The sequence below is a fragment of the Mchenga conophoros genome, linkage group LG22 (assembly GCF_057382185.1).
Source record: "Mchenga conophoros isolate Kocher_MC1m ecotype Shallow Benthic linkage group LG22, M_conophoros_male_GT1.1, whole genome shotgun sequence".
Classification (NCBI taxonomy): Eukaryota; Metazoa; Chordata; class Actinopteri; order Cichliformes; family Cichlidae; genus Mchenga; species Mchenga conophoros.
In genome coordinates, this window is record NC_140546.1 from 15492855 (window position 1) to 15505905 (window position 13051).

A 13051-nucleotide genomic window follows, 5' to 3' on the forward strand; every position below is an offset into this window, starting at 1 on the left:
GGGATCATTTTATGTTGACATATATAGAAACCCAATGAAACAGGCTGATATATGTTTACAGCTGTAAAAACTGTAGTAAAAGTGTAGGTTTGCTTTGGTGGGGTGTTTGTCAGAATCGAGGCAGTTAATTTGGCGCTGTACAGAGTTATCACAGAGTGTGTATGTGACATTCTCAACTTATTAGGTAAATGAGAGTGAGACTAAACAAGAGACTGTGTGATTTGAGATGGATGGAGTTATTATGCAGACCGATGCACCGTGTGTTCAACAATAGCTTTGAGCTCATGTAGTTGTGTGATTGAAGGTGTCGATGAAACTGCTAACTGCCATCATCTACCAGCTGTTTTTTGTTTGCGGCTGATTTATGAAGCCTATACGTCAGTTCAGCTGGGTTTCTTGTGTATTGACCCACTATGACTAAAAGCACACTGGCTTGCTTTGCATTGAAGAGTGATTGACTGGAGCAGAGTTGTTATTAAAGTACTGGCTCAAGCAGCTTGAAGGCCTTTTGCTTACGCTGCTGTAGCTGTCGATGGTGGTGGTGGATAAAAAAAAAAAAGCTTTTTCTTTTACTTTGTTGTTCATCTTGTAATTGTTACCATTATTTTTCTTCTAAAGCCAGAATGATAAGGGGCCCAGATATGATATTGCAGGCAGTAGGAGGTGAGTGCATCGCCTCTTGTGTGTGTATGTGGTGTTCTTGCTTTCTTTAGGGAGCCTTTGAGTGCTATAAAATAGGATAATGTAATAGCAGACATTAAAACACCTCATTCTATTAATAGGATATCAAATGGATATGGCCTTCCCTTAAAATTTGTCATTTAATATGCTCATCCAAGCTATAAATGCATCTTGATTTGCACAGGAAGGATCTTTGACAAATAATGAAAGCTGCTTGGCTTGGCTTCACTCAAAAGAAAAGTGTTGCACTTGATCATGTTGCTAGGCTGCACCAGCTGTAATTTCCTCAGCATACATGGATGTGTCAAAATAATGAAAGATGTTTCTTGCCAGGAAAGAGTCGTTGAAAAACTAAAACAGTACTTAGATGCTTCCCCACTACAACAATGGTAGTTTCACTGCTTTAACCAAGTTTTTTTTTAGGATTTCTTTTACATATCATTTCCTGTTGCAAATTTGGTTTTGTTTCTGAAGTGTTTTATGAAGTAAAAAGCCTAATGATGTCAAAAGACCACTGCAAGCAGACAACCACCTTAATCAGTTGTGGTGTGCACCTCATTAAAACTTAATTGAGCGTTTGCTTCTGCTCAAACAGGGCTGACCTCTAGTAGGTGAGTAGGTAGTAGCTGTGACTTATGCAGACACTCCTTCAGTTGTTGGGGAAGTCATTAGTCCATTCATTCACTTCTTGACTCCTTATCACTATGTTTCCCAGAACATTCAACCCTGCTGACTATGCGGAGCCAGCTCAGACAGAAGAAAACTACGGAGGGGGCAGTACCTGGAACAACACAGGAAGCGTGGAGCTAGAGGAGGGAGCTAGTAAGTGAATTTATCCACAAAGGTCACCCTCCAATAAGAGAAGTTAATCTTATCAATTCAGCATCTGTTTAACATCCAAACTATTTTAAAAAGCATGGTTAGCTTGCCAAAGAAGCTCTTGTTGTAAAGACTACAAGGATGGTTTGCTTGATAGTTGAGACATACACACATTTCAGACATATTGTAATGCTCTGACTAAAGAATGATCACTTCCTCTGGTAACTCTACATTAGCTTTAATCTCCTCACCTCGGTCTCTGTCTCCAGGGTTGGAATACTCTGCAGGAGAGGGAACAAATTATCCACCCAAGTTTGATTCTGCTCCTGGTAAACCTGTCTTCACTCCCCTCTTGATTTTTTTTTTTTCTGCATTCCTTATTCTGTTTGAAGTTCTTTGTTCAACGTGAAATCACTGAACTGTTTCTCTTTCACTCACAGGTGCCTGGAGGTCTGCCACAGAGGAGTGGGGCACTGAGGACTGGAATGAAGATGTGAGTGTTTTATTTTTACCTCAATCACATTATTTCTTTAACAAAAACAGTACATTGTCCTCGAAGAAGTTATAGTTCAGTATTAATGATGGTGATAGCAGCTCCATGGTGTAGTGGTTTACATATTTGCTCGTACCTTGCCAGGAGGAACTTGCGTCAACCCACTAAATCAAACTTGTGGAGCTGCTGTGGCGACCCGTTGAGAATAAGGGAGCAGCTGAAAGTAGATTAGAACTGATTCTGATCTGCACACTTGAACAGAACTAAAACTTCATCTTCTGCTCTCCTTTCCTCTGCAGCTTTCAGAGACCAAGATATTCACAGCTTCCAGTGTAGCGTCAGTGCCTCCGCCTCAAGAGAATGTTACCATCACTAAGGGACAGAGGTGGGTCACTTACACAATTTATTACACTGCTGCTGAGCAAATTGCTTTTCTGGGAATTGATGAAGAGAAAAAGAGCAGTCACTGTTTTGTAACCTTCTCTGTTTTTTGTGGACAAGGTTATAATTGATTTCTTGATCAACTGATTTATGAATGAGTTGATGTTCAGAGAATTATTGGCCATATGCTTGTACTGTTAGTTATCAAGACAATATGCAAATATTTAATTACTTATTCTGCTAGCTGGACAAAAACGAGCAGTGTTAATATCGCTCACTTGATACTTCTGTTGAATTTAAATAGTAAAAAAAGATTAATCAAGAAAACAATGAAAATGAATGCAGCTTTACAATAATTAACCTATTTTTATTGAAACTTTTTATAGGTATCATAATGAATGGTTTTTTAAATTTCTTGTTATAGGATTGATCTCGCGGTGCTCCTTGGGAAGACTCCACCATCTTCTTCCTCAGAGACAGAAAATGCCCCCATGGAGGCCACCCAGCCCCCCTCTTTGTCCCAGTCACTGGTTTTCAGCAACTCCAAGCAAGGAGTGCCCCTCTCTCAAACATCCTCCAGCACCCCTTACACCCAGCACAACATGGTGAGACTCTAAAGAACAAAGCATGGCAGTTTTTCCTAACACTGCAGTTAAATGTACATTGCCTCTCAGATAGCTCACTAATGCAAATCATCTTTTAACGTTGATAAGTCCACCACTTCCTCACCACACAGAACACGGGCGAGTATAGTGATATCGCGGCATAACTGCATTATTGTGGCTCAAGTATTTATTCAGTTGGAATAATGGTCTGTGTTCTTCTACCAACACTGCAGGTCAGCATGCTGAGCAAGGGTTTTGGGGAAGTGGGGGAACCTAAAGGAGCCAGCACAGGGACCACTGGGTCCCAGTTTTTGGAGCAGTATAAAACAGCCCAGGCACTGGCCCAGCTGGCAGCCCAGCATTCCCAGACTGGACCCCCCAACACAACCCCTTCATCATGGGACACCAGTGCTGCCTCACTGGGACAATATGGTGAGATGAGAGCCTTTTTTAAATTACTCTGAAGATAAATTATCTGCACACTAAATGCTATTGTTATTAAATGCCTTGCTGTAATATGTGAAGTGGTATATTTCATAATGATTATAATTGAGCTTTTTACTCTTCTTTTTTTTTTTTTTTTCTTCAATTTCAGTACCACAAAATACCTGCTGAGTTTATTTTTTCTGACTTTTGTCCCCCCACTATTGTCTAGATATGAAGGCTCAACCGGAGTCTGCAATTCATACGCCCTTTACAAAGAGGCAGCCCTACCAGGCCACCACCTCAACCTCGTCCATGTTGGATGTTTTCCTGCAGGACAAAGGCCTGCCTCCTTCCTCTTCTGTCTCCTCATCATCTTCCTTACCACAACAAACAACATCCTCCCCCCATGTGGTGCCTCCACCTGCTTCCTCCCTTCCTAAAATGGCTGGAGTCCCTTCTCTAGGTCAACAAGTTTCCCCAAGCTCCTCAGATGCCCAGGGTTCAAGTCCTCTGCCTTTGCAGCAACACAAAATCAAACAGCAGAAGAAGAGGGCCTCCATTAATACAAAGGTGACTTTTAATAAGAGATTTTGAAAAGGTGCCCGATAGAAGCTATTGAAAACAGACTGGTTTCATGTAGGGATGCACTGATCCAAATGTTTTCTCTTCCAATATGATGCCAAAATCTGTGCGTTGGATGTGAAAATGCTTCCAAAACAGGTGACAATTTGCTGTTGGCTTCTTTCATCCTGTGTTAGATTGCCCACATTGCTGTGTGGTAAACATAGAACAACAGAATTGAATTGCGTTGAACTGAATTGATCTTCCTCATAGATTGCTGTGTTGTCACCAATACTCGATCTAGTTGTCTGAGGCAGACAGATATCCAATTAAAATAGCACACCAGTAGAGTTTGTGTCTTATGTATGAAAGCAAGCTTTCAGTCTTTGTGGCCTTAAAGAAAGCAAACTGCTTTTGTCTTTACTCAGATTCCAGCAATGGCAGTGGAGATGCCTGGCTCAACAGACATCTCAGGCCTGAATCTTCAGTTTGGAGCGCTGCAGTTTGGGTCTGAACCAGTTCTACCAGAGTACGAGTCCTCCTCTGCCACCACAACACCAGGCAACCAGGTCCAGAACAGTCTCTACACAAGCCCCAGCAGGTTGGTACTTCCCAAAGCAAAGCTCTTCCTGTACGTAAACAGGAAGAGCTTGAATGGAGGACAGTACTCTTAAAAACCTTCCTCTCAGACCTGCTAGTTGTACTCAGTGTTGTGCCATCTGCTGTGCAACCAGCCAACATAAGGATAGTTCATGTTAGAAAGTTTATGTTGACACAGAACGCTGTGGAATGACAGATTTTTGTTTTTGATTCAAGAACGGTTCTCTGGAGTAAAGTTTTTCTTGACTTTGTAGTCCTGTTCATTGACAGTCATTTTGCTAATGCTTCTGGGCACTTATTAAGCGTGCCTATGCAATATCACGCTGCTTATTATTTGTTGGATTTGTTGTTCTTCTTATTTTGCTGCTCCTGCTGTCTAAATGGCAAGAGAGCTATAACTTTAAATAGAACTTGGATGTGTATAATTTATTAAATCACCTGTTAAATCAGATTTTTTTTTTTTTTAAACTTAAGTTTGGGGACTTTGCCCCCCAAAATCTTAAAAATTCTTTTGTCCCCACAAGTTATACTTACTGTCTGCATGTGCACAGTCATGAAACTTAATGGAGCAGTCCAAAGTGCATGCTCAATCAACATCTCTAGCTCATCCCACCAGAGCAGGAGCCACATCAAAACAATATTGATACAGTGCTAAGATAACAACAATGTATGCACAAAACATGTTGTGAACCTCACCTGTGGGGATGCATCAGTGCAACAACTCAGTTTGCCAGTTGTGGGCAGGCAGGCTAGCTGCCATCGTTGACGCACAAATTTCTATTCAGGGTTTTAGTCGAGCCTGTCTCTCTCATAAAGTCTAACATTTTGTACCGCTTATTCAACAGTGTTTGCATACTTTTCTGATTGCCAGGAATACTGAATTATTTTACCAGTTATAACTGGACTTTTAAGAATTTGGCTTTTGATGTTGATTTTATTTTTTCCCCACACTCTGTTTTACTCAGCACTTCTTTAAAGGTTAGATCAATTTTTGGTGTGTGTCCCAGTCTATAAAACTCATTAAATTGTAATTATCATCAGTATTCAAGTCAGAACCATTAATTGAACCCAATTAACTTTGAGATTGTCCATTTCATTGCAATCTGCAGTGAGTCAACTCCAGTTCTCTCCAACTCCAGCCAGATGGACCTGTATGATCAGAGACCATCTCAAACACGGCGTTACCCTCCTTCAGTCTCCTCCTCCCCTCAGAAGGATTTGCAGCCCAAGGTAAAGCCAACACTTTCCTCTTTCACTTGATCTACTAAAATGTTAAATACCCCATTTTTAGTGAAGTATTAAAGGAGGAGTGACTGGGGACAGCATGCTCAACTACCACCTGCTCTGTTATGCAAAAGCCTTTTAAAATAAACTCTACTCTTATATTTCTAAATTCTTTTGTTTTCCATTGTTCTCGTTGTAAAGTGCTAGTGGTTTTTAAACATGGCCTGTATTTGATATCTGCGTATCAAATAAGCTTCAGCTTTTTATCAATGGCCTGTCTCCATAGAAACCTGTGAGCTCACGTTCATTGTTGGTTTTACAGAATGGCTTCAGTTCAATACAGGCAGCACAATCCGTGGAAGGTAAGCGTCTGCTTACTAGTCAGGTCATATTTTCTGGCACATTTAGCCCACATACACGTTTCCTGAGCATTATTAATTGAGTTTTGTTGGTTTTATTCCATCCGTTTCTCTTTTGCTCTCTGCACAGCTGCAGCAGGCTCTGCAGTATCAGTCAAGCCGGCCTCTGACTCGGTCACGCCCGCATCGGTCTCCAGCATGGGCACTTTAACAGACAGCAGCTCAGCCTCCTTGTTGACTGCAGCCAATCAGACGCCCCTTAGTGCTCTGGGTCACAATGAAGACTTGCCTCCAAGCAGCATGGCCCCTCCTCAGCACAACAAGTGAGATGCAGCTAATCTCTTAAATCTAAATTATGATTGGTGTTAACCTAAGTGTCAGTGAATGTGATGTGATTTGCTGATAAGTGTAATAACCCCTGTATATCCTGTGTTCTTTTACAGCTCTCACCCATCACAACAGAACAGTCTGACTCCATCTGTCCGGACATCGAACTCAGGCTTACTGGTGAGCACTTTGTATGCTCGTGTCAATTTTTACATCAGAATCAATTGTACTTATTTTTTTTTTTTTTAACAAGTCACAAATGAGTATGAGTAGCTTATGCAGGAGGTTGGGTCTCCCTCCCCCACTCACTCAGTGTGAGCATTTTTCAAAGCTGCATTTCCTGTGGTGGTAGATGGACACATTATATGTTCATTCACTCTAATGGAAATGTAATCTCATCAATCTTCGCCGCATTTATTATCTTCCGCCCCTACAGCATCCCAGCGTCGATGGAGACTCGAGCCTGCACTCTTCATCCTTCCCTTCCTCTGTCTCAGCCGTGCCGTCTTCATCAGTCCCCTGCTCCTCTTCCTCTGTGGCTGCTGCACAGGTGTCCTTAGGGGCTCCTCAGGCCTCCTCAGTGGGCTCTGCCACAGTTTCAGCTCCCTCGGGCCTAGGCCCCGTCAGCAGTCTGGCCATGGGCCTCAACACTGCCTCTATGGGTGCCCCAGTAGCAGCAGCTGCCGCCGCCACTGCTTCAGTCTCCACAGCGGCCTCGACCATTCAGTCTTCAGCATCTTCGTCATCAACGCGCAGCTCTGCAGCATCCTCAGGTTAGACAACACAAGCACAAATATATCAAAATGTAGATTCAGTTTAAATTGTGTTTGCTTTTCACTTTTTCTGCATAGCTGACTTTAAACTGTGCAGTCAATACCAGTGATATAATTATAAGCTTGGTAACTTGATGTGAGGCCTTCACAATAACTTGGTGGTAAAATGGACAGTCAGTCGTTTACTGTATGCGAATCCATTGTGGAGCTTCTGTTACAATATTGTCATCGATCGGGTCATGTGGTCTGGCTTCAGAGAGCACACACAAAGTAGAAGAAAAGAATAAAGGAAAGCATTAAGTAGAGCTTGTCTGGGGTGTTAGGCCGTTGTTTAATCCTTCATTTTGACTAGATTTTAGAACCAATTGAAGTCCTTAAGAGTTTAGTGGTTACAGTTACACAGATGATGTAACCTTCGGGGCATATTTTGTGGTCAGGTGGCAGATGGATGCATAAATTTATGTTGACTTACAGTAGAGCAACTGTGGTAAAGGATTTCTTGGGGAGTTTGTCAGAGATCGTCTTTGATTAAAGTGAGTGAGTCATGGGTGTTTTGTTTTGTCTGGGATTCGATCTGGTTCCCTTTCAGTCGATTCACTCGGTACAACACATAAGTATGGGATATCACGCCCTCGCGTGTCCTGGCTGAAGAAACCTTTATTCACGCCTTTACGGCAGATGACGTGTGATGACACGCGCAAGGCCCCGCCCGCACATATAGCCGCTGCCATCACCGTCATCCCTCAGTTCTTACGCTCTTCACCTCGCTGAGAACACCTCTGCTGAGTTGGGCTAGCTAGCTACTGCTAGTTAGCTCCGTTGTCTGCCAACTTGAACCTAGCTTAACTGCCCCTGTTGGTGTTAGCCTCCACCGCCCAGCTGGTGCGTAGGCTGCCCGCGGAGCGCTATTTTCAAGTTTTTCTTGTGCAGCGTTTTGCTTTGCGTTTTGGGAATGGACTCCAAACCGAAGCGAGCAAAGCAGAAATCTTCTGTTCGCCCCTGTCCTCAGGGATGTGGTTTCTCTTTGCACGACAGCGACCAGCACGATGCCTGCCCTGTCTGCCTGGGGATCGTCCACGCTAGGAGAGCGTTGACGGAGCCCGAAGCTTGTGCGTTTTGTCGCCAGCTCCGACGCTCGACCCTGGAAAGACGGGTGACGTTTGTGGAAAGAGTGCTGGGACGCTCGGCTGTCGCACGGCATGACCCTCTTCTTTCCGAGTCTGGAGCCCCGGCTTCGTCCGAGTCCGAAGACGAAAATTTTCAGGTCGATGTCCCCGCGATTAGCTGGGCTGACCACATGGAATACGTTGACGGGTTAGCCGATGACGGACCGGAACCATGCAGGAGCGCTGACGGGCTTCAGCCTGGGTTGAAGCCCGCCAGCGCTCCCCAGGAAGACGATGACGTGCTGGATATCGGCCTGGACATCCATGGTTTGTCGGAGGATGAGCAGGAGAGCTCATTGTCGACCCAATATGCCGCCGCTGCTGCGCCGGTCGGCCACGATGACACCTCTCTTTTCCCCCTGTTTCGCCGTGCCGCTGAGAAGCTGCAGGTGGACTGGCCCTCTCCTCCACCAGCTCGGAAGCCGTCGCGGTTTGCGGGTTTTTTCCTTCCACCGGAGCCCGCAACGGCCAAAAACTGCCTCCCCATGTTCCCAGACTTTCTCTGCGAGCTAACAGCGTCATGGGACAAACCTCTGTCTACCCGCGTCACTGTGCCCGGCTATGGACAGTACATGGAATTGGACGGCGCCGAGGGAGCTGGTTTAGCTAACCCACCCCCTATGGAGCCGTCTCTGGCTGCTTATCTGGCCCCGTCCCATAACCATGGTGTCGGTGGCCCCACAACTCTGCCGTCCAAGCACTGCAGATTCTCGGCCTCGCAGCTGGAGAAGATTTATCGGGCTCAGGCCGGCACCGCTCGAGCCATGAGCTCAGTCACCATGCTCCAGACGTACCAAGCAATGTGCCTGGCGGAGCTTGGATCGCTGGTTCCGGAGGACAGCCCGCTGTCACCTCTTCTTAACGAGGTTAGAGTCACCACGGATTACATCCTCCGTGCGTCTCGCTGTGCAGCGCTCTCCCTGGGCAGAGGGATGGCTTCGACAGTGGTGGCGCAGAGGCACCTGTGGCTGACCCTCTCCGACGTCCCTGATAGAGACAGAGCTGTGTATCTGGACGCACCAGTGTCTGCGGCTGGGTTATTCGGACATTCACTTGAAGCCATTCAGGCTAGATTCGATCTGAGGAAGAAGCAGACGGAAGCTCTGCGCGACATCATCCCCAGACGCCAGCCCCAGCCCAAGCCCACTGCTAGCTCTCACAGGCCCGCCGCTCCTCTGACAGCTGGCAAGAGACCGGCGCCCACTGCTGGAGTGGGAGGGCCGCCGGCGAGAGCACGTACTCCGGCCCGAGCTCCACGCCAGTCGGCCTGGGGCAAAGGCCCTCCCCCGGGCCCCCGACGGGACCCGACGCCCGGGAGGAAGAAGCCTCAGCCCTCCTAGCTGTGATTGCGAGTGGGGAAGGGATCCGGCAGCAGGGAGACGCTGCTCTTACCCCTCTGTTGCCGCACAAGAGGTGCCGCTTAAGTTCTGTTCAGGTTGTCAGCCCCAGAAGGCGCTGCACTTCCCTATCGCGGTCTCCCAAGCACATAACCCCTGCACACGGTTCAGATGTGTTGAATGTTCAAGCGACCACATCGAGTGTTCCCGCTGTTTTTCATTGTTATGCCCCGGAAAAGGTGCACCCAACAAAATGTATAAATGTACATGTTCCCATGTTGCAATCAATAAAGAGTGTTGTTTACTCTCAAACAATCTCAAATGCTCAACCTGCAGGCGAAATGAGCCAGGTCAGGCAGGGGATGCAGTCCCCTGCAGACACACTGGGGGGCGACGGCGCCCCGCCGTCAGTGCTGCAGGCCAGCCGGCTGGCTGCTCACTTCCCTCAGTGGCGCGCTTGCGCCCCCTCTCCGTGGGTGCTGCAAACCGTTGCCATGGGTTACCGGTTGCAGTTCCGGGTCAAGCCGCCTCGTTTCCAAAGAGTCGTGAACACGATTGTCAACCCCGAGGCAGCCTTGGTACTCAGAGAGGAAATACAGGCGCTATTACAGAAGAGAGCAATACGGGTGGTCCCCGCTTCGGAGACGGACAAAGGTTGGTACAGCCGTTATTTTGTCATTCCGAAGAAAGGGGGAGGGCTTCATCCCATCCTCGACCTGCGAGTCTTGAACACGTACCTGCGAACGTACAGGTTCAAGATGTTAACACTCAGACAGCTCCTGAGTGCAGTCGGCCCGGGAGATTGGTTTGCGACAATCGATCTAACAGATGCTTATTTTCATGTCGCTATACACCCGAAACACAGGCAGTTTCTGAGGTTTGCATTCGAGGGCGTAGCCTACGAATACCTAGTGCTGCCGTTCGGGCTGTCGCTCGCTCCCCGCACCTTTACGAAATGTGCCGAGGCAGCGCTAGCGCCCCTCAGGAAGAGGGGCATCCGCATCTTGGCCTACCTGGACGACTGGGCTCTCGTGGCTTGCTCCAGAGAACAGGCGGAGACGCAGCTGTCGCGGGTTCTGTCACACATTCAGACACTGGGGTTCTCTGTGAACTTTCAGAAGAGCTCGCTAATCCCAGGTCAACAGATCGCTTTTCTCGGTCTGGAAATATGCTCTCTTTCCAGCCGCGCACGGTTGTCAGAGCACAGAGTGGCCGCGTTTCATCGCTGCCTCGCTCAATTTCAGCTGGGACGCAGACTGCGTTTCCAGACGATATTGCGCTTGTTGGGCATGATGGCATCTATGATCGCCGTAGTGCCGCTTGGGCTGTTGAAAATGAGAGCGTTTCAACGCTGGACTCTCTCTCACCGTTTGTGTGCTTCGCGTCACCTCCGGAGGAGGCTGCCGGTAACTGCGTCTTGCATGCTAGCTCTCCGTCCTTGGAGGGAGCCCGGGCTACTGCACCAGGGCTCTCGGATTGGGAGGGTGTTGTTTCGCAAGGTGGTGTCCACAGATGCTTCCCTAAGTGGGTGGGGAGCGCTGTGCGAGGGTGCGTCAGTGAGAGGGATCTGGTCCGCGGCTCAGCGCCAGCTGCACATCAACCACTTAGAGCTGTTAGCAGTGTTCTTAGCTCTAAAGCGTTTCCGTCCAGTCCTGCAGGGCCAGCATGTCTTAGTCAGGACGGACAATTCAACAGTGGTGTCTTATATAAACAGGCAGGGAGGAACACGCTCTCTTCCCCTGTTGCAGCTGTCTCGCTCTCTGCTGTTATGGTGCAGTGTTCATTTTCTGACTCTGAGAGCCACCCATGTCCCGGGCCACCTGAACCTGGGGCCGGACCTTCTCTCCAGGGGGGGTCCTCTGGTGAGAGAATGGAGGTTACACCCTTCAATAGTGGCTCAGATTTGGGATCTATTTGGCGAGGCGCAAATAGATCTTTTTGCTTCCAGGGTGAATGCTCACTGCCCCCTGTACTTCTCCATAATCGACCACGATGCACCCTTGGGCTTGGACGCGCTAGCGCACCAATGGCCAGACGTGCTCCTGTATGCATTTCCCCCAGTGGAAATGATATCTCCAATTCTGGAGAGGGTGCGTCGACATTCCCTCTCTCTGATCCTGGTGGCCCCTTGGTGGCCCGCGAAGTCGTGGTATGCAGAAATAATCAGCCTGCTTGCAGCAAGTCCTTGGCAGCTTCCTCTCCGCAGGGATCTCCTCTCTCAGGCGGGGGGGGAAGTGTTTCATCCGCGCCCAGATCTGTGGCACCTTCATGCTTACCTGCTGAGAGGTTAAACTTGGTTGCTAAGGGTCTGCCACCTAGTGTGGTAGCGACGATTCAGAGCGCCAGGGCCTCGTCTACTAGAGGCTTGTACGCTTACAAATGGCGAGCCTTCGAGCGATGGTGCCAGGACCGCCACACTCTCCCATTTCAGTGCTCTATTGTGGATGTTTTGACATTCCTGCAGGAGCTGTTGGATAAAGGCCTTTCGTTTTCGACGATCAAGGTTTATTTAGCGGCTATATCTGCTTGTCATATCGGTTTTGACGGGGTGACACCAGGTGCGCATCCCCTCGCCGTGCATTTTCTGAAAGGGGTTCGCCGGCTGAGGCCCGTGCTTAAGTCCAGTGTCCCGGCTTGGGACTTGTCTTTGGTGCTGGAGGCCCTTTGTGGCCCTCCGTTTGAACCCGTTGAGTCGGTAGATATGAAACTTCTTTCGTATAAGACCGCATTACTTCTCGCTTTGGCCTCGGCGAAGCGAGTGGGGGACCTTCATGCGCTGTCTGTGCATCCTGCCTGCACACAGTTTTCTCCTGATGGCCGCAAGGTCGTATTGCGTCCGAATGCCGCCTATCTTCCCAAGGTCATGCCTGCATCTTATAGTTCAATGGAGTTTGAGTTGCTGAGCTTTTGCTCCCCTCCTTTTGAATCTGAGGAGCAGAGGAGGGTGCATTCTCTTTGTCCGGTGCGTGCACTACGCACCTACATTGAGCGCACTCGGGATGTGCGTTTGTGTGACCAGTTGTTTGTCTGCTTCGCTAATCCGAATAGAGGTAGGGCTCTGTCCAGACAGAGGCTGTCCCACTGGATTGTAGAAGCTATCTCGCTGGCATACAGCACCGGAGGTTTTGCGTTGCCCCACGGGGTGGGAGCTCATTCCACCAGGGGGATGGCGACCTCATGGGCTCTTTTTAGAGGGGTGCCTGTGGCTGATATTTGTGCAGCGGCTAATTGGGCGTCGCCGCACACTTTTGTGCGGTTTTATCGGTTGGACGTTACAGCCCCTTCGGTGGCTCATGCTG

At 48.1% G+C, this 13051-nt stretch overlaps 1 protein-coding gene across 6 annotated transcripts in view; it reads left to right on the forward strand.

Moving 5' to 3' along the window:
• Positions 1-13051, forward strand: part of ubap2l (ubiquitin associated protein 2-like) — a 30368-nt gene that overhangs the window by 8122 nt on the left and 9195 nt on the right. For 4 of the 6 annotated variants that reach the window (XM_085261619.1, XM_085261623.1, XM_085261620.1 and 1 more), the window contains exons 8-21: positions 619-663; positions 1397-1503; positions 1770-1829; positions 1941-1993; positions 2293-2378; positions 2799-2979; positions 3213-3411; positions 3635-3975; positions 4395-4567; positions 5676-5796; positions 6113-6152; positions 6280-6472; positions 6593-6656; positions 6913-7249. In XM_085261619.1, the coding sequence (XP_085117745.1) occupies positions 619-663; positions 1397-1503; positions 1770-1829; positions 1941-1993; positions 2293-2378; positions 2799-2979; positions 3213-3411; positions 3635-3975; positions 4395-4567; positions 5676-5796; positions 6113-6152; positions 6280-6472; positions 6593-6656; positions 6913-7249 (2000 nt within the window). The remainder of the gene's footprint in view (positions 1-618; positions 664-1396; positions 1504-1769; positions 1830-1940; positions 1994-2292; positions 2379-2798; positions 2980-3212; positions 3412-3634; positions 3976-4394; positions 4568-5675; positions 5797-6112; positions 6153-6279; positions 6473-6592; positions 6657-6912; positions 7250-13051) is intronic. The other 2 variants (XM_085261622.1, XM_085261624.1) reach the window with 1 other exon arrangement.